The sequence below is a fragment of the Lepisma saccharinum genome, chromosome 20 (genome assembly GCF_977018435.1).
Source record: "Lepisma saccharinum chromosome 20, izLepSacc3.1, whole genome shotgun sequence".
NCBI lineage: Eukaryota > Metazoa > Arthropoda > Insecta > Zygentoma > Lepismatidae > Lepisma > Lepisma saccharinum.
In genome coordinates this window covers 20,429,805-20,454,519 of record NC_139248.1, presented here as the reverse complement: position 1 = coordinate 20,454,519, position 24,715 = coordinate 20,429,805, and the positions used below count along the sequence as shown (strand labels likewise).

The following is a 24,715-nucleotide window of genomic DNA, read 5'->3' as shown; positions in this document are numbered from 1 at the left end:
TGTAGTGTATTTTCCGACAGAAAAAATCAATGCCACTGGCAACCTTGCATGTGACGCATGGCTGCATACATTCAGGATAGAAAATACAGTTTGCCGAGAGCTCGTAGCGTCAAAGCTAGGTTTCAACGAGGAGAACATTAATCAGAAAACTGTTAGTCTTGATGCACCCTAAACGGTATGCAACTTTTTTTCGGTGTGGTATGGCAACACCGGAAAGTGGGAAAGGGTAGAGAGAAATGGATATTTGCCGACTCGGTAACAGAGTGCATCAAATGGATGACTCTATGGTTTCGTCACCGAGTCTGAACGTGGGTGTTCTATGTGAGTATCCATTCATCAGTTTTATCTGATGATCATTCATCGTCAAGATTAAAGTAACAAAATATCGACCCTATATGAGAACAAAACCATACAATAGGAAAAAAAAAAAACAGTGCATGAAAAATTGAAATGACTTCCCTGTTAATGACCTCAACCTTTTTTTGCTTTCATTATCACGGTAAATCCACATTTTAATTGCCACAAGCTTCTTCTGACCTTTATGACATCCTTTCTATGCGCGCCAAATAAAACAGGAAGGAAGATATTATGTGAAGAGGCAAGGATTATTTAAAAGGCAATATTATGTAACTTATTATAACATATTCTACCTTGAAATTAATCTTAATTTAATCCAACTAGCCTTGGCTTTAATATGAACAAGATTTATATGTAAAGGTTAGTACATGCTTGTACAAGGTGTTTGATTAGTGCAGGTGTTCTATAGAGTAGACTAGCGCACTTAAGAAATGTTTTGGGTTCCTCAATGCTTTTACGTCTTTGAAAGTGTCAGCATGTAGTACTCGAGGAAGGGAAACGAGTGAGTACGTTCGATTATTTGAAAAGTTTACAATGTAACGTTATGTGTGCGTGATCTAATATTGCACAAACGCTCGAAATATTATTGCCTATTTTCTTATTAATAAACTGGGAAAATAATTGAAAAATAATTGATTTCCGCCATTCCCCGCAAATTCCTATCTTGCTTCCGTAATATTTATGAGGCTCATATTTTGAAATATGACAATTCAAGTATAACTCACTAACCGTAGTTTTCGGTCTGAAAACAACTTTTCTTTAAGTTCCGTAGCAACATCCGTTTCTGGGCCGGCGTGGGGGGGGGGGGGCGCAGAGCGGCAAATTTTCAGGGCGGCAAAATTTGAGAGAATAAAAAAATAAGCCCATTGAAAACTTGAAAGTTATAATATTATATTATATAACTTGGAAGTTTTATGGCAACCCACCGTTTTGAAGGAACATGTCAGTAGTCTCGCTTTAAAACCACTGAGTGCCAGAAGGTGGGAAAGCAGATTCGATGCCTTAACTCCGTTGAGATATCAAATGGGAGAGATCTATGAAGCGCTCCTTCAAATAATTGGCGACAATAAAACTGTCCAAATGGTCGCACATGAGGCTCAATGTATTGCTAACCAGTTGTGTGGCTTTACATTCCTTTGTTGACTAGTTATCTGGTATCACTTTTTAATCCACGTAATGTATTGAGCAAATGTCTCCAAAACCTAAATATACGATGTGTTAGATGCTGTTACATGATTTCTTGCAAACATGTTAGCGCTTTGAAAAAAGCATTAGTGATGGAAAATTTCAAAGTTTCGTAGAAGCCACTTGGCAGCCTCCCTCCCTCCACTCGTGGAAGCGCCGGGGGACGGTGACCTGTCCCGGTTGATGGGAAAGAATTGGCATCAATTTAGATATAGATGATCCAAAGATAGGCAAGACAGTACCGAAATCGAAAGAAGAAGCAGTTTCAGTATGATGAAACTGTTGAAGATCCATCCACAAAACAGTACAAAGTTGATTTTTATTACCAGGTCCTGGACGATTATTATAGCTCTAAGATAAAGATTTGAGCAGCTTAAACATCATAGTGAATATTTCAATTTCTTCTATGATATTAGTAAGCATAAAGACATGCCATCTGATCAGTGGCGGCGATTAGGGTGTTACGGGGCAGTAACCCCCACTTTTCGCCACCTTTGAACTATGCTAAATCTTATCTACAAAGGGAAATATACTGTCTTTGACCCCCCTCCCAGTGGTGGCACCTTGTCCCCCTGGATTTGGAACCCATGGCCGCCGCTGCATCTGATCTTTTATCTGAAAAGTGTAGAAAACTTGCCGGAATGTTAACACATGAAGGCTACTGAATTAGTAGATGATCTAAAAGTGCTTTCGGCTGTAATAAAACAATTACACCAAAGCAGACCTTCAACTGATAAAGGGTCATGATTTTGCACCTAATGTGAATGTTGTACTTCGAATTTATTAACTTTGTCGGTAACCTTTTTTTTATGGAAATTAAGGCTAATAGAATTCGGTCAATCATGTCTGAAACGCGCTTGTTTCCATTTTATGCAAGATAACATTATACGAAAAAGAATATTACAAGCAAAGGCAAAGGTAAAGTTCCCTGTGCATATATCACCACGTCATGAAGGCACATTTAGGGGATGTGGGGGTAGAGCCACCTCGATCTAGGCCATTTTGGAGGTGATGTGATCAGCACCACCCTCCGGCCGCCTTTAGCTCTCAGGGTTGCCTCCAGGTGCCCATCCATTTGAGGCTGGGTGAACCCCCAGAGCCGCTTTATGCGAGGACAACGCAGGAAAGAATTCAGACCTTAGAACACCCACGCGGGAGATCATGGAATATTACATGTAGTTCTTCTAAAAATCCAGTCATATATCACAGACCTACAACGGTAAACATATGAAGTCAAGCCTTCATTTCTTTCCTAATACTTGTTACATTTAAGATACGTTTAAAAGAGAGAGAGAGTATTCATAGATAAAATTAATTGTCGCATTTTATAAAGTATAACTGTGGTCGGGCGAGATATCCTTTTGTGCTTAATAGTATTGAAATTGCGTAACAAGTGTCATTGTTTTTTTATAGTTTGATGTTTTACTTAGGAATATATTGATTTTCAATTTCCCGTAGCTGCGTTATGACGGGGGGGGGGGAGGGGGCGAAATGACTAGCGCCGTTTCCATGTTCAACAAATAAGATGCATTGTTACACTTGTAAACTTTTTAAAATAGCCATTTTCTAGCTATTTTCATATTGAGTTCTGTCTGTGTTTTATATGAGTGTGTGTAATCTCTGGACTGAATCTTCTAATGTAGATGTCACTCTTGTTTGAAGCACATTTTCTAACTCGGAACTGAATCATCTGCGTTGTTGTTGATCTTGAGGAAAAAGCATGAGAAGAAAATGTTAGTTTAGAAGCTCCTCGATATTACTATGGACAAAAAACGGCTTAAAAGCTGTTAGGTCCAAAATAAAAGAATGGATGAATGAATTAAGCTCCTCGAAACGGACATTACGGAACATAAGAAACGTCATTTTCACCATCAAAAAGTGGCGAATGAGTGATTTTTTAAAAATTTTCTCGGTCTTTTGGGACGTGAGGGATCGTTATGGAGCGTTTTGTCTCCGGGGCATTGTTTGTGGAGAACATTTGTGTCAGTGAGTTGAGGAATTGTGGCTTTTACTTTATGTATTCTGGATGTTAAGAAACTTTTCATTTTATGTCCTTCTTGACACCATAGAGATGGTATGACTTCATATGAAAATAGGAGAAAGGAATCAAAGAAAATGAATAGGCAAATATGAAAGCAGGAAAGGTATGAAGAAGAAAATGAGCAGTGGAGGGAAATATGGAAAGATTTGATTTGATCTGTTGTTTTAAGTCAACTTTATACACAGTAAGGGTAATCGGGACTGGACCTACAGTTTAGAGTAGGTCCCGAACCACTATGTGTTTCCACCGAGTATCGAATCCGGGACAAGGGGACGACGCGAAATATGGAAAGAAAAATACTAGACAAAGAGACAGGCAGACAGAGATAGATAGATAGAAATAGAGAGAGAGAGGGGGGAGGGGGGAGAGAGCGAGAGAGAGTGCGCAAAGGAAAATTGTGTTAAGTCCACTTTATGCCCAGACAGGCTAATCGGGACTGGCACTACTGTTAAGAATGGGATGAGAACAACTCTACTGTGCAATGTTCTTCCACTGGGGATCGCACACGAGACACCTCCATTAAGCTTGACTCCCACTAAGACACCGAAAGCGCGGCAACAGAAGGGAATCCTTTCGCTTTCGGCGTCTCAGTGGGCAATAAGACAACCTGCAAACTTCTAGCCGGAAATTCCGCGTTCCGGTTCCGCGCGTATCCCTGCAGTGGGCGTCGCACCGTTTGATTTAAATAGAAGCAGACATCAGAAGTTCTGGTGTGGGATATTTCCGTGTTTCGCCGCGTCTCGGTGGACGTCAACCTTTACAAGTCAACATTTTCAGGCGCTAGAGCATCGAGCAGAGGCACAGGGAAAAGAAGGGAGAGAGGATAGAGACAGATATTTTTTCTCACGTCTTTTTTCTACCACTTTTGGCTAATCGTGCCGATGAGACTGATCACGGGATGCTCACGCCCAGGCCGGGACACGATCTCGGGAACTTCAGTGGCAAGATCGAAAGCCGACCACTTAAAGTTTCATGATTACGTAAGTCTATTGATAATATCTAGACAACACCGAAAGGAAATCAGATGAAGATTCAAGTGAATGCTCTAGAAGGAATTCTAAGAATGTGCAATTTTTAAGATTTCGGAATATCATATCGGCTTTTCGAAAGAGGAAAAATAAAAAAAAAGCTGCCCTGGCGTCAGCTCAACGTCCAGCCGAGCCTTAATATACAATCTGTCATCAATCCGCCAGACACAATGAAAGAGAAAGAGAGAGAGAGAGAGAGAGAGAAAAAAAAATGATAGTAAGAAAGAGAGAGAGAGAATGATAGTAAGAGAGAGAAAAGAGAGATAATGATTGTAAGAAAGAGAAAGACAGAGAGAATGATATGATAGTAAAAAGAGAAAGAGAATTATAGTAAGAAAGAGATAGAGAGAAAAAATGATAATAAGAAAGAGAAAGAGAGAGAATGATAGTAAGAAATAGAGAGAGAGAATGGTAGTAAGAAAGAGAAAGAGAGAGAGAGAGAGAGAGAGAGAGAGAGAAAGAGAGAGAGAGGATGATAGAAAGAGAGAATGATAGAGAGAATGATAGTAAGAAAGAGAAAGACAGAGAAATGATATGATAGTAAGAAAGAGAAAGAGAGAAAGAAAATGATAGTAAGAAAGAGAGAGAGAGAGAAAATGATAGTAAGAAAGAGAAAGAGAGAGAGAACGATAGTAAGGAAGAGAAAGAGAGAGAGAGATGGATAGTAAGAGAGAAAAAGAGAGAATGATAGTAAGAAAGAGAAAGAGAAATTGATAAGAAGAGAAAGAAAGAGAGAGAATAATATGATAGTAAGAAAGTGAAAGAGAATGATAGTAAGAAAGAGAGAGAGAATGATAGTAAGAAAGAGAGAGAGAGAATGATAGTAAGAAAGAGAGAGAGAGAACGATAATGAGAGAGAGAGAATGATAATGAGAGAGAGAGAATGATAGTAAGAAAGAGAGAGAGAATGATAGTGAAAAGAGAGAGAGAGAATGATAGTAAGAAAGAGAGAGAGAGAACGATAATGAGAGAGAGAGAATGATAATGAGAGAGAGAGAATGATAGTAAGAAAGAGAGAGAGAATGATAGTGAAAAGAGAGAGAGAGATTCAGAGAAAGATAGAAAATAAGTAAGATAGACTGAAGATAGAGCGAGGGAGAGAAAAATTGAGAAAGAAAAAGTAAGATAGCGAGAGGGGGAGAGGAAGAAAGATACCAGGAGAGGGATAGATATGAGACAGGAAAATGATAGAGAGATGTATAGTAAGAGAGAGAAAGAGGAGATAAATATATAGTGAGAAAGATAAGGAAAAGAAAGTGGAGGACGAAGGGAATTAGGAGAGAGATATCGAGTGAAAGGGAAATGAAAGATAGCAAGTGGAGAGGGGGAGAAAGAGTTTATAGAGGTTGTAGAGAGAAAGAGACAGACATGAATAAAGATAGACAGGGGAGAGAGAGAGAAATAGATCGAACTAAAGGAAGCGAGAGAGGGGCGAAAGAGGCATTAGAGACACAGAGAGAGAGGGGGGGGGGAGGAAGGGAGAGACGAATAGGAGAATAGAAAACACTATATCAATCCAACCCGTCGATCATCGAATACGACATTTCCGAAAATGATTCCTTTCAGCCTTAAACCATCAGGGAAAATACAGCGTGTAACAAAAGTCCGGGAACACTTTAAAGAAATTATTGTAGCCAAACGAGTAGCATTACAAAGTAACAAAGAACATCATTTCAAAGAGTAAAGTTGTAAGTTTTTTTCAACAACACTCACGTTACAAACACTCTATGTGGGAACCATGACCCGACAAACTCTTCCCACACACGGCACAACATGTCTTCCGAGACTGTGGCCCTTAATTGTTCAATTCTTCTTTTGAGTTCCGCAACATCACGTGGAAGAGGAGGGACATATACATAGTCCTTTACATAACCTCATAAAAAAAATCATCCGTTGCACTCTTTGTTTTGTCAAATTCTAGCAAGCAGAAAGCCTTCTCAGCTCCAGAAAGAGCCATCTTGATTATGAAACCACCTAGCGACGATATATGGAACTACACGTAACACCTGCAATGAGGAAAAAACTTACAACTTTACTCTTTGAAATGATGTACTTTGTTACTTTGTAATGCTACTCATTTGGCTACAATATTTTTTTTTTAAAGTGTTCCCGGACTTTTGTTACACGCTGTACATTAAAACTTTGACACGCACCCACCGATCTGTGTAATATGTTTGTTTCTCTTCACAAACTGACTTCTAAGAGGTTTGGCAACGAGGAGAAACACCAGCTCACTTTATATTGCCATTATGCGTATGAGAAAACCTATATCAGTGCAGTTGGTACCATAAATATACACTTAATGTCTAATCACAGCTACTCAGTTTTCAAATAACAAGCTTGAAACATAGATCATATCTAATATTCCACCTTTGAAGAAAATCAGCTCACTTGTACGCAGAATAAGCAATATCTTCAACTCCAATAATTTGGAAAAACTGCAGAAAAAATTACCATTAAATTTACATTTCGTAACATTTCTCCATGCCCACAACGAGCATTCTTAAACATAATAAAATTGCATTATTAACTAATTTACAGAATTGTCACATTCATCTCAATGTCTATATCCATAATTATCATGTAACTTACAAAATTGTTACATCATTATACTTCTTTTTACAATAAACCAATATATTCATTATCATATTTTTCTGTCTCCATAACTAAACCTTCTAGCTTATGACAAAGCAAAGAGGGACAATTACGCACCGGTTGTGCATATATATTTCAATATAGTCGGATTGGGCACTGCTTTTTAAGAAAGGGATTAGTATGCAAGAGAGTATGAATTTCTCTCCATGTTGGAAGTGGAGACTGTTTTTCCAGTTCATTAGTAAGCTAGACACGATGTTTGAAAAATATGATTAATAAGTATTTACAGAATCCCATGTATTCCTTATGGGAAATCAACTTCAAGTTCAAATTACGGCTAATCAAATGGTGGTTTCGACTTTTCCTACTACTATGACATAGTTCAACGTGTCCTCTTTCCGTCCATGTTTTCTACGTCATTGGATGTTTGATATTCCCGAGAGAACAAATAAAATAATGTTCCCATAAGCCTAATGCATTTCTCCTTGCCTCCTACGGCCATCCTGGTAGTGTTGCCAAACCTGATGTGCATAAAAGAGCTAAATTTCACCATTAATAGAGCTAAAGATGACTTTCAGGGAGGCTGCATAAAGTGCCTCCTTGGGTAATTTTAGGTGTCAGAGCGGTGGGAGCGCTGCTATTATCGTTAACTTTAAAGTGATGGCAATTTATTCTTAATTTTCACCACTAGATTTGGTGGCATCACCCATCTCGCCCAGCTCAATAATCCACTGATGCTCATATGAAATCCAAAATAAAGGATTCCCGGATAACAATATTGTCATATTCACCTCAGCCACAGCACTATATAAAATTAGCTAGGGAGGTAAGAAGGGGGTGGGTGACGCAGTGAATATAACAATATCACGTCACGTGCAAAATGTACACTCATGACAAAAGTTGGTCTTTGTGGGCCGTAGCCAGTGGTGACATCTAAGTGGGGCACGGGGCGGGTGCCACAGTTCACAGCCAAACGAATGCACGAAAGAGCCAGATCTGGCTCCAAAAGAGCAAAGTTGGCAACAATGATCGGCAGCTGACGCAGCGAGAAAGACCTAGGGGAAATTGTACCTCTCGCCCTTAAGAGTTCAACATAAAGGTTGGTCGTTGACCACAATTTCAACAGAAATGCGTCATATTGGTGAAATGTCAGTGACCACTGACAAGGCTGTTACAACTTACAGTACATCGCATACAATATTTGGTATCTATCACTGACTCACGAGGCAATACATTCGAGGTAAATCTTTCACAATAATTTATCATAGCAACTCTAACGTCACGCTTAGAAGAACGTAAAAGAATCGTCAGATAATGATACCCTTTCAAACTTAAAATATATGGACAAAAAAAAATCCGCTGGAGTAGAATTGAACACGAGATCCAATCAGAACTCAGAATTCGAATCATTTGAATGAATTCTATGGGTAATAAATCGAAACGTATTTCATTTTCGGAGAAACCGAATGGAAAATGAAGCAGCCTGTGCGTCAGTGGAGAGGGTGAGGAGAGCCAATCATAAATATTGAACGTTATAATGGGGGTGGGGGTGGGGGTGGGGGGGCAACTGGTGTGGAAGGTTCTCGCCATAAAATTGAAGAAAAATCAAATGTGCATACATTTCATGGTGGCTCTTTTTTAATTGAATACGCCCACACGAAAAAAAGGTATGCTTTGTTCAGAAAAAGTCACTTTTTCCTGCGAAGATACGGAAAAGTATTTAGAGAAATGCTACTCAAGATGAAAATATAAATTATAAGCCTCCTCTTCCTGCTGTCAAGAGTTACCTAGAAGTCGTTACAGATACAAATGGAAATTTTAAGTGGTTTGTTCATTTGTAGCATATTCTTTCACATGCAAAATCTATTACAGTATTTTTTCCCCGGTTCCGCACTTCTCTGTCTCCACTCTTGAATTTTTTTTACTTTTTAATTACTTCTCCAAAATAATTAGATCATAGAATTAGTTTTCTTAACTCTTTAGGATTTGAGAAAGTGTCTTTACGTAGGTATAGGTTGGGATATCATGTAAAGTATAGGCTATCAAGAGAATTAAGGAAATTTTCAATGCAAATTCTTCCCCACATCATGTTGTAACGTATTAAATAAAATGAAATTAGTAACAATGAACCTTCTACAGGGTGGCTCAAAAAGTCACTTAACACCCCCGATACAAGCCCACTGCAGCGCGCAACATGGAAATGGTGATGACCAATCGTTGCCAGGCCAAGGGGGAACCACATTGACGCCACCCGCGCGGTCGGCGGCCATCTTGATGTCCGCCATCTTGAATTAAACTTCAGAATTTTAAGTAGGAAGGAGATAATATGATATATCAAATCAGGCTAGAATTTCATGAGAAATGCAATGGTGAAGGTTTTTTTGACGTATATTTAACCAGTAAAAAATTATGACTGAATTCTTGTACCAATTTGCTCCTTTTCGAGGTGTTAGAAAAATGCCTTAAAATTTGTTTAGCGCATCGGTAATGCATCGAGATCAAAGTGATGTCTAGGGAGAGAAGTTCGCATGCCATTGCACACGATTTTAATCGGATACATCCACGAAGAGCTGCGCATTATGAATGGTTGTCGCGAACAATTTACAGTGTGACGCTTCCATTGAATTAAAAGTCCATTGCACTTAATAACTACGTATTGTTTCAGATGCTCATAAGTAAACTTATGCCTGTTATCCACGAGAATACTTTTATATTCTGAAAACACTCTCTCCATATCACAAGAAACAATATACGCATGTTGTAATTTCGACAAATTGGAAACTTGCAGTTCACTTGGAATACCGTACACATTTTGTTTCCCTTTATGAATAGAGTAAATGTCCTTTAGGAGCAGCCAGAATTCTTCGCGAACACATACTGAATCATGTTTCTGAATTGCTCCAAAAGAAAGGAAACTACAAATTTTCAGACAGAAACAGCACAAATATGCATTTGTAAGAAAATATCGGTAAAATATGCAATATATCCTGAAGATATTGAAAATATGCATTTGCTTATGCTATATGAAAAATGCATAACTATCCGAAGCCTAGTTATTACATAGCAAAAACAACTTTAATATGCTTGAACTTTCAGTGTTTGTTTCCTAATAGTAACAAATTTAAAGCAGGTAATTTTAAACCTGGACACTCTGTACATATCGTAGCTGGACTGGTAAGCCCCGCGACAGGTTAAGTTTGCAGCAACTTTTCGCATATATAGACCCAAACGTGCGCGCAACATATAGTTCCGTTGCAATACTGCCGATTTTCTCACTGTATGTGACATGAACAGCTCGGCACTTGAAGCAAAACTGTCACAGGAGATGCTGAGCGCCGTTTCTACGCGGATTAATACATACAACCTGCTGCAAACTTAACCTGTCACGGGGTAAGTATTCCATTTCAATCACGCATAAACAGAAGCCCAATTTAAAACTTATTGGAGTAAGAGAAGTACATAAAATTTAATGATGGAACACCCACTAGCACGGTTACCAATAAGTATGTTTTTTTCTGAATAAGAAATCGAAAGAACTCAAGATATATCAAGAATCTACAAATTACCTACCAGGCTTGTAAATATGAGATATGGGTTTTTATGTTACGTAAAATATATGTAAAATTTTGATTCATCGTTGTCAGAAAGTTTCAAACATTCTTTAAAATATCGAGCCCCAGAAAATCTAGCACCGACGCGACATCTAGGAACAAAAACTTAAATTGTTGTAATATGTACTTTGACACAAACTCCAGTATACGGGCCGGACCCTGTGGCCGAGTGGTTAGCACATCACGCTGTGACGCCAAGGGTCCCGGGTTAATCCCGTTCGGGCTTGGTTGTTTGTGAATGTCCATTCATCAATTTCATCACTCATCCCCATCTTCGCAAATTAGCCAAGAGGCAGAAAACGCGAAATAAAATAAACCCAATCAATCAATCAATCAAGCCAGAATACAGAATACCTCGCTGCTGACGTCATATTTGAACATTCGACCAGCTTCTTTCCATTTGTACACTCGGGCTTGGGATTCAGTGGAGCAAGGCCGCGCATAACGGCAGAGAAGGGCAGAAAGCAAGTGGGCGGAGCAAAGCAGTTTAGACGGCTGGTAGCTGCAGCCGTGTTTTCCCCTCAATGCACTCACTGATACGCTACCAGGTGGGCAACTTGGCAATCGGACAATATATTCGCCAATGAGGGGTGCATGGAGAACTTTTGAAGCGCTTTTGCTCGAAAATGGCTGCTAGTGCGCGCTAGTACCTACAGGGTACGGTCAGTGGCGACGATTGGGTTCCAAAAGTGGGGGGCAAGGCAAAGAGTTTACTTTTCCTTAGTATAGAAGGTTTAGCATAGTGCAGAAGCAAAAGTTGCAAAAAGTGTTGGGGGCGGGCAACTACCCCCCTCCAATCGCCGCCACTGAGGGTATGTCCCATACTCAATTTCGCAAGCCGTGCCCTCTCCGTGTTACTCGTTTGCTCCATATATTCCCGAGAGAGAGAGTGGAATAGGAAACAGGAAAGGGAAAATTTTGTAATCGTTAACATCCTAACACGTTATGCAACCTGTGCGTTCGTTGTGTGTTGCGGATTATCTAACCTTTAAACGCCGAGCGGTTGATTCGAATGCTTTTTAACAGGGAAGAAATTACCATAAATTAAAAAGCACCAGCCTGAAATCTAACAATCACGCAGTACCAGAACCCTGAAAATATTCCAAAACGAATTTCACTTTCAGATTTCTTTCCCAGAAAGTTCTTCTCAAGATTGGTAGCTATTATTCGGCCACAGAATTTTAAATTCTATCAGCGTTGACAAGAAATTTCCTTTCTGATCGATCTTCCAGCGCTACCACGGGGTCTACATAAAGAAGAGTTCAAAGAAAATACTGAAGAATTTTTCGGTCGTTTGTGAAAAATGCGGCCCCAGCTAAAATCCTCTTCTTCTTTCTCCCGCAGATGCTGACGTCGGCTGTGGCATTGTCGTGGGTAACTGGAGACCAAGAAAACAAATCGTCCACGAGCAGGAAGCCCGAGGGAAGAGACCAGTTGAGGTCTAACTCGAACATCTCACCCCGCCAAGCAACATCGTCGGCTGGGTTTAAACCCTCTGTGGAAATCTCAAGTAAGCTAAAATCTATTGTAAGATTGAACTTGTCTCCTTGTTTGTGTGGGTGGTGGAACACACCTTTTACTTTCTTTGCAACTTGCCCTGGGAAAATTTGACACGTTTGCCAGTGCCTTTCAACTATTGGTAACCCAGGAACCAATTGTCCGTTTCCATTCAGGGTTGCCAGCCTTTTATGAGCACTTCGTCCAGGGAAGCTCTGGACCTAGCGAAGGAAATCAAATCTCTGCGCAAGACTAGAGAGTGATCGACCAATCAACGCGTGAGAGGGAAATTGAGTTCACGAAGGAAAAACAGATGCTGTTATTGCTGCAGCGCGCACTGCTGTACGGCTGTACGCCCGACCAGATTTAATCCGTGCACATAATTAGGCAGTGGAAAATGTTAATGATTATTTTTGGTCTTTTAAATCTTAATTTGTAGGTATAAATACTAGAAAACATAAGGGCTGATTTTCAATATGATGTTTATTTTAACAATATGACTGAAGATAAAATAATATAAACATCAATAACAAACAAAGCAGTAGCAGCAAGTTAAATTTTAACACGAAACAGTGGCGGTGGTTGCTTGCCAAAACTGGGGCGGGGTTGGGGGTTCAGGACAGTTCACTTCTTTCTTTTGGTACACAAGGTTTAGCGTTAAGAAACAAAAATTGGGGGAACTGACCCATGTCTACCTCATCGCAGCTATTGACAAGACATGTTATGAAACAACTTATATACGTTGGCAAGTAACACATGTGAAAACGTTTACAAAATGTTATTTGAAAATAAGGAGGTATTGAAGAAGATCCATTCATTGGCAAAATATTACATGACTGGTTGGTTGGAGTTCAGTGCATATCACCATATTATGTTATTTACACAGTATTTATTTATTTATTCAATTAGTTATCAGATATAAGTATTTATGACGAAATAGTTTTACATTTTGCCGTTCCGTTATGTCCCGTTCTTTTCCGTTATGTCCCGTTCTTGTTCAGGAAAATATGAGAAATGTTCCGTTTTATTGTTTTAATAATCTAGTCACCTTATACTTGGTGAAACACTTGAATTAGACTTCAAATTATTTCCCACACCTTCAATAGATGGCCGTGCCAACACGTTACACATAATATCAATATTCTTACCACAAACATGAAATGCCTCTCAAATGCCTGTTTGTGCGAACCGCGGAATGTTTCGGTTCAAAAAACTGTAGTGATTTGATCGGACGTTGTGTCCGTGTTTCATGGTATGATTCGCAAAAAACCCTTCACTGACGGGAACTTCTTTGTCTTGTGCTTTCAGAAACACGACGTGATGTCAGCGGTGCTACATTTTGATATTACGTGTTCATGCTCTTTGGAAACGGTATGATGGTTAACGCGTGAGATATTGAAAAAATTACGCCACATTTTTGACACAACGATTTGTCTCTTGAGTTTGTGTCGAGAAGCTGAAATTAAAATCTTGCCCGCATTGAAACTAGATGTACACTCAGTGGCAATAAAAATGGAACACACAGATCCTGAAATATCCGCTTCCCTGCAAAGTGCTAGTGTGTTGCCTAACCCTATGGCGGTGGCAGAACTTCCCATTGACAATTTGCTAGTAAAAATCCACTTATCGCCTTAACGTTAGACAACACACATAATGCCTCGCATAAAAGCGAGTTATGCCGGTGAGTGTACCTTCTTGGCAACGCTTATCCACTGCTCTTCAAATAACGGAACACACACAAAACAACAAAACCCGTGACGCGAGCTAATGTTCTCTACCATAGTGTAACACTTTGTCATCAAATACCTGAAACAGTGTTGCCATCACGCTACTTCAAAAATTCCAACATTTTTTCCATCATGAAATGCCTCTCACATTTAGACATTGTTTTCAAGGTAACAGCTAGACTTTTATAAAAGGTACAAATTACATATTTTAAATAATATCAACGGAAAGGGGGACACGCCCCCTAAACGAGACTGTCTTGGTCAAAATGGGACGGATAGCTAGTCGGTCACCCCATAATAAATTGCCAGCCAGATTATAAATTTTGAATCAAATGCTCTGGATCTTTCAGCTATCGTATTGACTGAGCAGAGTGCCTATCAGTCTGGAAAACCTCAACAAGTCACGGAATTTACTTTTTTCTGGAAAGGCCATGGAAATGCTAGGGAAATTTGCTATGTTTCTTGAAATGTCATGGAAATGTTAGGGAAATTTGCTGTTTCGTGAAAAGTCATGGAAATTTGCTGTGTTTCTGGAAAAGTCATGGAAATGTTATGGAAATTTGCTGTGTTTCTGGAAAAATCATGGAAATGTTATGGAAATTTGCTGTGTTTCTAGAAAAATCATGGAAATGCTACGGAAATTTGGTGTTTTTGGAAAAGTCATGGAAATGCTAGGGAAATTTGCTGTGTTTCTGGAAGTCATGGAAACGTTAGGGAAATTTGATGTGTTTCTGGAGAAGTCATGGAAATGTTAGGGAAATTTGCTGTGTTTTTGGAGAAATCATATTTTTGTGGAGGTGCAATAAAAATAGGTTTTTCAACAAAGAAGAAAAGCATAAGCAATAAATTTTAAATGTGTAGTGAACAAACTTCATATACTAAGTATTACTGGCAGTAGAAATAGCATATTAACTATCTAGGAAAAGGGGTCTGCTGCAGTTAGTGTATATTATATTAATAAATTTTAGTATAATTATGCATTATTTAAGTTATAATTATGCCTTTTTTTATGAAAAGATGTTTTATCATTAGTCAATACATGACAAATATTACATGAGTGTTGATGCCGTCAGTTTGTGTTCAGTTTTCCTTCTGGTTATTAGTTTTAACTTCTTTTAATAGGTTTCTAAGTGGCGTTTACGTAAAATGTAGTGTCCTTCTTATAAAAATGTGTAAATACATGAATTGCTCTAATGACTTGGAAAAGAAAATTTTAAATGGCCTAGTATACCTATAAATAAATAACTATGATGATAGATAAACATTCTAAGATAATTTAGAAATAACGAAAAAGCACACAATTCAAACTAAATATATTGTGCGTATAATTTTTATGTAATTTATTAAATACAGCTCAAGTTAATTTACAAATTCACCCTCTATTTAAGCACACACTTTGCTGCCATCTAGTAGTGGCAATAGTAGTTACTATTTTCTCGCCTCTAGCGTAATAGAACTCATTATTATGTTCCTTTATTTTTTCTAATAGAGGAGGTGAAGATTGTAGCTATCTTAGGGAAGGGGGAGATGCAGAGAAATGATGTATATAACTGGTTCCCTTGGTCTGTTTACATATTCTGCGATGATATAATAGCAAAAGAACGAAATGTTTCGTTTCACATTAAAGAGGAAAGTCAACATTTGGGGAGTTCTTCTTAGCAGAAAATGTTCAATGTGGATTCAATAAGAGCTACTTTGACCAATGATATGTTGAAATAAACACTGCTGCATATTGGCGAAACTTTGTGCAGTAATCGGGCATTGAAAATGGAACTAATAGAATAGATTTTGATATAAATCTTACATGAAATTCTGCTCTAACATTTTTTCGTAATTTTCATGCCAAAATATTGCCTACGTTGCTTCGTTTTATTGTTTATATTTATTTTCTTCTGTATGGCAAAATGACCGTGAAATCAATATCAATAATAGTTGAGGACAAATTCGCTCTGATTTACCATGATATAAATGCATTTTTAATTCATGGATTGTTTGTTTGTGTGTACTTTTTCAGATTCACATCTTGTAGGATCTCTTTAGAAATTAACGGTTGAAGAATTAAATATTTAGGATATTTGTATATGATTTTCCAGGTAAATCTAAATTGTAAAATCCTCTATGTTTTAATTTGTTAGAAAACATTTATGGCTTCATTGTTGTTGGTTTGAGAATCACGTTTAATATATTCTTTTTTAATTTCTATTTGTTCCTTTTTCCCACTCTCTTAACGTGTTTTTTTCTATGTCGGTCCACAACCACGCGGACCAAATTCATTGTTGACACTGACCGTTATACTATTTTCTATCAGGAAACAATAAAACTATCGATACACCATTATGCTTTGCATTCAAAGCAAATTGCATTACATGTTATTAAAACCCACTCGTAGGAAATTATCATAAAGTGCAAATACTATGTTTCATACTGCGTGCAAATTATACTTTTCTTTGAGTTTGTTTCTTTCAGTTCTTGTTTTTAAGCCCACCTTATGCACAGATTGGTTAATCGAGTCTGGACCTAGAGTTTAAAGTGGGATCCGAACCATTAACTTTTATCTTTGAGGAGGGGAGACGTGCAATTTTTTGCAGGATTCAGTCTTAAACAGAATTTACTACATAAGGCAGAGGACTTTATTATCGCAGATAAGTGAATACTCTTAGTAACAACAGAATATCATTCAGTCTATTGTGAAGTTTTCTTATTTTCACGAATTATTACTCTATTAGCCCGAGTATTTATTTATCCCAATCTTCTATTAGACAGGAAAATAATGAATTCTAACTATAGTGTAAAATGAACTTGAAATTGAACGGCATTGGGAGTGTCACTATTAATCTTAGCGACAGCGAAAACTATGGATTCCACACTAATATCGCTCGTTTTCGATTATTTTAACATGTCACCCCCTCCCCCTCCCCCCAACCCCCAGATGAGCCAGGGCTGTCTTACCCCCACAGTCCATATTGCAAGTGACACACGTACCAAGTTTGGTTGAAATCGCTCCAGGCGTTCGAGAATTATGGCGGAACAAACACACATACATCCATTTTTATATATTAGTATAATCTTTATAGGAAGGGGAAAGAAAAGTTCAAGAACTCCGCCACTTTGTGCGTTGATTTAATGTGAAAATGACGAAATGCGAAACTTTGAAATTCTGTGGTGTTATCAACTTCTCACACTGAACATAGCCCTCTTCGTTCCAAAATATGGTACAGAAAATATATTTCAACGTGTAGGATTACTGCGCATGCGCAGGCGATTAAGTGTTGCTATGTGCCAATATGTACAGCATTGAAATGTGCTGACTCGAATGTTGTCCGTGTACTGTGCAAATATTTACGTAGCTGATTATCGATGGTTATTAACTGTGCCGGTACATTAGAAGGTGAAGAACCAGCAAACGAGAATTCTAGGTAGAACAACAGTTGCCAGTTGAATATCGGGGCGCCAGTCTGCAATTCCTGCTCAAGATGAAAGTGTACAAATATTGCTTGGCAAAATGTCCACGACTATTCTCATTAACTTTCTCATGCATCCAACGTGTTTTTAAGGATTGTATTATTACACATGCTGGTGCAGATGATTTCATCAGCTTGTTTGGCTTTTGTTTTAATTCTTGAAACCCTCATTGCGTAAAGCAAAGGAAATAAACTTAGTGATGGTCAATTTGCTTGGTAATACTTATGCATCCCAATGTACGTACCTTATTTTGTAACATGCAGCAGCAGGCCCGTATCCACCACAAGTTGGGTGCAAGGAGGCAATTTATGAAATGTCTTTATTGAACCTATTAAAAATCTTACAAAAATAACATTAACGATTTTCAGATATTGTAGTAATTTCGATTTTGACCTTGCATAAATGATTTGGTTGTTTGTGGAGAGTGAAAGACTTCAGAAGTCTACAAGATTGAGTAATTTTAGCTTTATAACCAATGATGCAAGGCTACCAGACGTTCAGATTTAATCGGAGTAGTCGATACGTTTTAATAATACCTGTCTCAACTTTTTCGAATTGCAGTCGATGCGAAAATGTCCCGTTTTTTGGGGTTAATTCACATTCAGACATGTTCTTCAAAATAAAAAAGCATTGCAAATGCATATAATTTATTTACATACATTATTTTCTAAACATATAATTATCATGGCTCTTCAATGGTACTGTCATATGAAAATGAAAGGGAATTTGAAAACATTGTTAATTTGCTGAATACTCTTCCAGTACTTCTGAGAATTGAATGTAAACAATAAGCACCAAGCTATATGCCCTATGACCAGTGGCGGCGATTGGGTACCAAAACCAGGGGGGCAAGGTGCCAAAACAGGGGGGCCAAGACAATATATTTCCCTTTGTAGATAAGGTTTAGCATAGTGCGGGGGCAAAAGTGGCGAAAAGTGGGGGAGGGCAACTTGCCCACCCCTAATCGCCGCCACTGGGTATGACAGTCTTTGACTGCAAGCGACTAGGAATTAGAGTCTGCTTCCGAATTCCTGGAATTATTTATACTAATCGGGACTATAAGTAGGCCCTGACCTATTATTATTATTATTATTATTATTACTCGGGATTATATACCCTATTTGTCCTGATGACGTTTCAGAGCACGAAAGGATAGTAGCTCCATGAAGAAGCTAAAGTTTTAAAAAACTAATGGAAATATCTGTCGCAAATGTCACAATTGTTTAGTGAGGCTAAAATCACCTCTGACAGGGATGAAACTTTACCCCTATTGGGGGAAACCATTGGCATCGTTCATGTTAATTCACCTCCTGTTTTATAAGTGATTATTTAAAGATCTTAGGGCGCTATACAAAATCTAACGGCAGTGGGTATCAACCTATAAGGCTTCAACGGTTCTATTTGAAAAGTATTCATTGTTGTTCATTGTTGACCAATTCCTGGCAACAGTATGATTTTCTGTGTTATCGCGATAGCGAAGAGTTAGGATGTGCAAAGAAAGCAGTGTGTCTTCCAAATATTACGAACTTATCATCATACTATACGGATCTTCTCCCTGGAGTAAAAAAGGTAAAGTGTTCCCCTGTGCATAGCACCACGCCATGAAGGCGTATAGGGGGTGTGGGGGTAACGCCCCACACTTTCTTGATCCGGTCGTGAGTGGGGGTGATGTGATCAGCATCACGCCCCTAACCGCCTTTACCCCCCAGGGTTTCCCCCAGGTACCCATGTTATTCGACGCTGGGTGGGCGCCGGGGCCGCTTCCACCGTTAGAAAAGTTCCCGGATTTGAACCGGCCGGGGATCGAACCCGGGACCTTGAGCATGGTAGTCAGACGCGTTACCGACTGAGCCACCGCGGCCACCTTTACTTCTCCCTAGAGTAAAGAAGAAAATTCTGAATGAATGGTTTGATTGGTGTCGAAATGAACTTACAACAGTTGGAGAATCATACAGTCCATTTGCTGAATTCAAAACACACAAACCATGGTTTCATCATGTAAGTGCTACAAGAAATATAATTGTATTAATTAATAGACTGAGAACGGGCCATTTGTGTACTAGGTAACAAAATTGGAATAACGAACAATAAGAAATGTGAATGTGGCTGGGAAAGTGCAGATGCTCACATATAATACTGGAGTGCTGAAAATATAATAGAGAGAGAAATATCTTGTATAAAACTAAATAATCTAAAGGTTCAGTTTCCAAGAAATTTGTTAAGTTTAGTTGTTAATCCAGATGTGCGGATTGGTTATAGTTTGTTATTTTTAAGGAAGTGTAACATACAATTGTAAAAGGTAAAGTGTTATTTTTTAAAAAAAATCTAATATCTGTCAAATAGGGGGGAAAGAATGATAATTTTAATGTAAAACATTTGTGTACATTTTATGTGTATTGTTATGGACAAAAACCGGCATAAAAGCTGTTAGGTTCCAAACAAAGGAATGAATGAATGAATGAATAGGACACCCCTGCAATGGCAAGGTTAAAGTTGAGATTATCTCCGATATTTGAATGTATTCATTTCTGTTACTTTCCACTCATTGGCTAAGGATATGTCTGTTTCTCTTATAGCCAGATTCTACCCAATCAGCGCGAGCGAAGTGTATGGACAACCTTACGGATATTATCATCAGCTACGTTACTCTCCCGGAAAGGTAAGTGGTGAAATTCAAACTGGAAAGTCTCAGATTTCCTGGAAATTTCCAGATTACGTAAACCATATAAACCGATTGTTATTTGTTTCTAAGCGTCAGTAGCGCAAATTTCAAATACATTTTATAAGGGAGCACGATTGATATACACGATACTGTAGGCAATCTCTCACCGTGAAAGTAGAGAATGCTTGGGCAACGCGTCGTGTTTGTGAAGGAGCGCTCTTGTATGCACGTGTCGACTGCAGAGCGAGCAGAGATACTGTAGCGTAGTACTGTCGCTTTCTGGTCTTGGGATACAGAGAACGGGGGGGAAACTCGCACCGCAAGCGAGTTGTTCAGACCTGGTGTACAGATAGAGCACATTGAGACGAACAACATTTCATAGTAGGACTCTACTCGTTAAGGCCTTATTTCAACGCTACAAACTCTCAAAAATTGATGACTTTTCATCCTGTACGTATGCAACCATGTGGCACAGATTCATGATTGCCACTGACAGTTATAATTCCTGCCAGAAAGCAACACGATGTTTAGTATGCTAAGAAAGGACTGAATAAGTAATCAATACAAAGCCTATTATCTAGCGCGCTGACATTTCTAGATAATACTTTATCTGGCTACCCGTCTTGCCATCTCAATGAAATATGATAGACAGAATGATGCAACATACAAGACAATGAAAATGGGGGGGACCCTTGCGCTGGATTTCTAGCATTACGCCGCTTGGCGTTAATGAAAAATAGTTTAGCATGTTATTTTAGCCACTTTACAAGAAAATTCTGGCAACAACTTTGTTCGGTGTCATCATGTTGCGAAAAATAATTGAGCATACAATAGTACCAGATGGTTATAACTAAAGTGACGGTGTTCAGAGTGGTACAGCACGGGCTGTAATGAGAGTAGCAGTCTGAAACTTCGTAGATATGCAAATGAAGCAATGCGCTCGTCATTTATGTAAAAAAAAAAAAGAAAGTTCCAATTCTCGCCACCAGGGTAAAAAATGGCGCTGTAAGCAGTCAAAACGTGGTATAGTTACAGGAAAAAGCATTACATGCGTGAGCTTAGTTTTACTTAGGTTCCCTTGAACTATATAAATAGAAGAAAGAGACAATCAAAACTAGTTAATAACATTTTCGAATTCGACGCCCTAGAAATCTACAGGAAGGGTGATAAATATGGCTACAAGTTTGAAGTAAATGTAGTGTTTTACTGTACAATGTAGAGGGAAATAGCGAATGTTACATTAAACTTGAAACTTCAGTTTTTCATTTGAGATAAGGATCACATGCCCGAACGTACGTCATTATCCAAGATGGTGCTAAACAGGCAGCAGGAAGTTACAGTTGCAGCTTGGGCAAATGCATACCAGAATGATCGTGAGGGCCGTGGGCACAGCAGTGGACTTGACCTAAACAACCAGTCGTTTTCTCCAGTTTCCCACAGTCGACAACAACAATGCTACGTTGAAATCACTTCCCGCCAGTCTCACATTCATTCTGGTACAATCGCCCACGCTGCAACTGTACCTTGCTGCTGCATGTTCGTGACACGTATCTGAAATGAAAAAAATGAAGTTCCAAGTTCATTATACCATTCACCATTTTCACCTACATTGTACAGTAATACATTACAATTACTTCAAACGTGTACCCATATTTCTGACCCACCCTGTACATAAAAACGACTACATTTGTTTCCTTTAAAATGCATTGTAGAACAGTATATTTCGGTAAAACTTGGGGGTTGGGGCGAATCCCGTCGGTCAGTACCTTGCTACACCAATACACATTCACCAATTTCTCACTCTTGCTAAAAAGAGTGAAAAACTTCGAATTACGTAATAAAACAATTCACCTTTGACCGATACGTCACTACAGGGTTCAAGACAAGAAACGAAAAATTAATTAGGATAATCACCTTCTCCTTTCCAGAATTCATAAAAGATTTTAAATCCCGAGGACTGCAAATGGAAAATTTTAATTGTGACGTATCAAATACACCCTTATCTACCCTTTGTCGAGGGTTCAGGGTAATCTATTTTCGTCGCTTATTGAATTTGAATAATTGTGCTGGTTTCAGTTTGCAAGGACTGTAATCCTCTTCCAAGTTTTTGATTTAGCTTTGCCTCGTGGACTAATGACGTAATTAAATCTTAAAGAGCAAAAGGTTCAAGTGAAATACGTTCTGTACAGACAGAGCTTGATACAATTCAATTGAGTCAGTCTCTGTTCTTGTTCTTCAAACGAGGATGAACAGTGATTTCAAGTATTTAAGAGCAGATACAAATACAATTTCCTATCCGTGAATGCCAACAGAAGAAACAAAGTGCAAGATCTAGACGTACGCTCCTTTCCAAAAAGTAACAAATTTATCAACTCTAGTTGCAAGATTCTTTCCATGATGCCAATAGAAGTAACAAAATGTCAACTCGAGATGTATGTTGCTTTCCAAAAAGTAACAAATTATTTTCTCACATGCACGGTTCTTTCCAAAAAGTAACAAATTATCAACTCTAGATGCAAGATTCTCTCCATGATGCCAATAGAAGTAAAAAATGTCAACTCTAGATGCACAGTTCTTTCCAAAAAGTAACAAATTATCAACTCTAGATGCAAGATTCTTTCCATGATGATAATAGAAGTAAAAAATGTCAACTATAGATACATGTCCTTTCCAAAAAGTAACAAATTTCAATTCTAGATGAAAGTTTCTTTCCGTGGATGCCTTCGTATGAACGCATCCGCTGCCAGGATACACGTCTGAACAGGTCAGCCTTTCGTGGTAGACTGCTTGGGAGGCTGATCGTGGACCAGTGTTGCCACAACCACAATTTCCATTTTTAGGAACAAAAAATCCCTTTTTCGTATAAATTTTGTAATCTGCAATAACGGAGCAAATGAAAATGTATTATTTTTCTTGTCCCACAGAAATAATTAATTCAAAGAATAATTACTATTTATGTAATGAATGAAAATAATTTTGAAATATAAACGAAGATGTGAATTTTGAGAAAACATACGAAAACTTTTATAACAATGAACGTGTGTACTAGTTGTATAATTGCAAGAAATTAAAAATAGATAATGATATAGTAACGCTTCTTAAGCTTTGGATTGGTAAATTGCGCGAGTAAAGAAAAGTGTTTTTTATACTACAAAAATAGCGAGCTTGATAATTTTTTTAAAACTCCCTGCAATTTCTATATTTTTCATAAAATTTTCCCATTTTTCTACAATTTTACCATAATTTCCCTGCATCGAGGGAAATTTTCCTTCACGTGGTAACAATGTTGCGAATCCTGCAACTTCATAAACCTGGAAGAGTCCTGCGCATGCGCGCCTGCGTCCAGACGAGCTTGCCAACTGACAATGGTATTGGTAGATACACTATCGTCCACCCTGCATTCTTATAGTCATGCTTACCGTCGCTATGGTAACTGCCACGCTTCTGAGATCACATGAAATGCAAGAATTAAACTTGTAACACACCTAGATTCCTTTGTTGCTTTTAGAACGAAGGTTTATATTGGTAATTACGAAAAAGGAAATATTGTGCCGCAGGAGACCCGGGGTGGGTGTTCTAAGGTCGCGATTTCTCTGGGGCTCACCCAGCCTAAAATCAAAGGGTACGTGAAGGCAATCCTGCGGTGTTTAAGGCGGCCGAAGAGTGGTGCTGATCATATCACCTCCAAAGTTGTCGAGTTCTAGAATGTGTGGGGCCCTACTCCCACATCCCCTAAGAGTGCCTTAATGGCAAAGTGCCATATGCAAGGGGGAACTTTACCTTTTAATGTGCATCCCGCTCTATCTCAGCTCCAACTTTACGATTCCAGCCCTCTCCGAAAAAATCCTGCCTACGATCGAATCCACCAATGACAACGCGGAAAAATTGGGTGGGAAGGCAGATTGGGACAAAGCAGCCACATTTAGTTTTAATGTTAATATAGTGTGTGTTTTTTGATGTTCTATATTATTATCACGAGCACTACACATAACAAATATTGTGTGATTAAGTATCGCAATGCACACCGGATCTGCTTTTGAGAAACGTCCGAGCAGCCACACTCTTCGCGAGCTCTCGCCTGACTGGCGCAACGTCTTTACTGGCGTGCGTACATAAAAAGAAACAAATGCATGTTTGCTATGCGCGCAAAGCGCTGGGTTTTTGTTGACATTTACAATGAAAATAACACATGATTATCATACATACAGAATGTCAGGATTGTAACTGACAGTTTTTAAACAGTTATTACATTTAAACAAACCGACCTTTTTATTAACAAAGCATTGCAAAAGCAATAGTACATTTGTGAGTTTGGTTCAGCAAATTTTCGCGGACATGTACTACTCACATAGAGGTGCTGACTGTGCCAGTAATTAGTAATTGTTAAATTAAGAGAAAGTCTCGCAGTGATAAATCATAACAAAATCTAAAAGTTCTAAAATTTAATACAGGAAAATTTGCTGATGAAAGAATTAAGAAAGATTAGCAAATTAAACTGTCAAATAGATTTGATGTTTTGCAGGATTTAAATGATGATGAAAATATAAATG

At 38.5% G+C, this 24,715-nt stretch overlaps 1 protein-coding gene and 1 long non-coding RNA gene across 3 annotated transcripts in view; one reads left to right on the top strand and one right to left on the bottom strand.

The window, feature by feature from the left end:
* LOC146003751 (uncharacterized) overlaps positions 1 to 24,715 on the top strand; it is a 138,294-nt gene that overhangs the window by 2,854 nt on the left and 110,725 nt on the right. For both annotated transcript variants that reach the window (XM_083142158.1, XM_083142157.1), the window contains exons 2-3: positions 12,162 to 12,327; positions 20,080 to 20,162. In XM_083142158.1, the coding sequence (XP_082998284.1) occupies positions 12,162 to 12,327; positions 20,080 to 20,162 (249 nt within the window). The remainder of the gene's footprint in view (positions 1 to 12,161; positions 12,328 to 20,079; positions 20,163 to 24,715) is intronic.
* Positions 1 to 24,715, bottom strand: part of LOC146003752 (uncharacterized) — a 434,112-nt gene that overhangs the window by 339,689 nt on the left and 69,708 nt on the right. The window lies entirely within an intron of this gene.